The 1,206-nt window shown below is 33.3% G+C and overlaps 1 protein-coding gene across 1 annotated transcript; it reads left to right on the top strand.

The window, feature by feature from the left end:
• Window positions 1-89: 89 nt before the first annotated feature.
• NAEGRDRAFT_76259 (uncharacterized protein) lies at window positions 90-1,157 on the top strand (the record flags this gene model as incomplete). The annotated part of the gene is made up of 1 exon (XM_002668775.1): window positions 90-1,157. One exon carries the CDS (start codon window positions 90-92, stop codon window positions 1,155-1,157), a length of 1,068 nt encoding a protein of 355 aa, XP_002668821.1.
• Between the last annotated feature and the right edge of the window lie 49 nt (window positions 1,158-1,206).

Genomic DNA, 1,206 nt, shown 5'->3' on the forward strand with positions numbered 1-1,206 from the left:
TTTAAATTATTTTAAACTAGTGGAATAAATTCTAAACTTTTCTTCAACCGCTAGTTTAAAATAATTTAAATAAATTAATTTAAAAAAAAATGGTTTATCACTTTATTGTTCTCTCGCATGGAAATAACGGCCAGCACGAGGATATGGAATATTTACAACATGACATCCAGTTAGAATTTCATAAGAAATATCCAATTTTGGATTCAATTCTTCCCGATGATCAATTATTTGCTCTGCGTCCATCATCAAACTCCAAGGACACACATCATGGAGTGGCAGTTGGTGGTAAGAGAATGGCCCAAGAAATTATTGAATATTTCAGGAAGGAAATTTTACCCAAATTTACTGAAAGAAACAAGAAGGTTAAATTTTCCCTAATTGGTCATTCGTTAGGAGGTCTCTATTGTAGATATGCTGCCTATGTGTTGATGAATGAATATGAGGATGAATTCTCTAAATATTTTGAGCCAATTGGGTTGACAACTATTTGTTCTCCTCATTTGGGATCGAAGAGAACTAGCAGTGGAGGATGGACTGATTTATATGGAAATGTTGTGAGTACAATTGCAAATACATATGTGGGACACTTTCTTGGTGATACTGGTAAGCAATTGGCTTTGAGTGATCCATTGCTGATGGAGATGTCAGAACCAGAATCGAAATTTATATCTGCATGGAATAGTTTCAAATTCAAGACACTGATTGGAAGTACTCATTACGACATTTCAGTTCCTCATTCAGGGGCTTGCATCTGTGCAAAATCTACATTCCAACCTCCACAGAAAGGTCCTATTGAGTTTTCAATTGTTGGACACAGTGGATTTGATTCAGATAATTATTCAGATATTTTCACACAAGATAAGGAGTTAGATTTTCAAGTTGAGGACTTTGATGAATCAATTGAATTCATTCCAGATTCCAGTAATGAAAATTTAATAAGCACCAAAATGCTCAATAATTTACAAAAGCATGTAAATTGTAGAAGAATTCACATTCAATTTTCCTATCCATCATTCTATCATTGCATGAATGGTTTTGTCCATGACGTGGTCATTAACAAGGTAAAGATGCATTATTGGATAAACAAGAATGAGAATGCTGCCATTGATTGTGTTAATACCATTGCTAGAATGGTCATTACTGATCATTCCCAATAAGTTCAAAAGAAATTGTTTCAGGAAACGAAATTATTGTAAATATTAATTA

This window comes from Naegleria gruberi (genome assembly GCF_000004985.1).
Source record: "Naegleria gruberi genomic scaffold NAEGRscaffold_104, whole genome shotgun sequence".
Classification (NCBI taxonomy): domain Eukaryota; phylum Heterolobosea; class Eutetramitea; order Acrasida; family Naegleriidae; genus Naegleria; species Naegleria gruberi.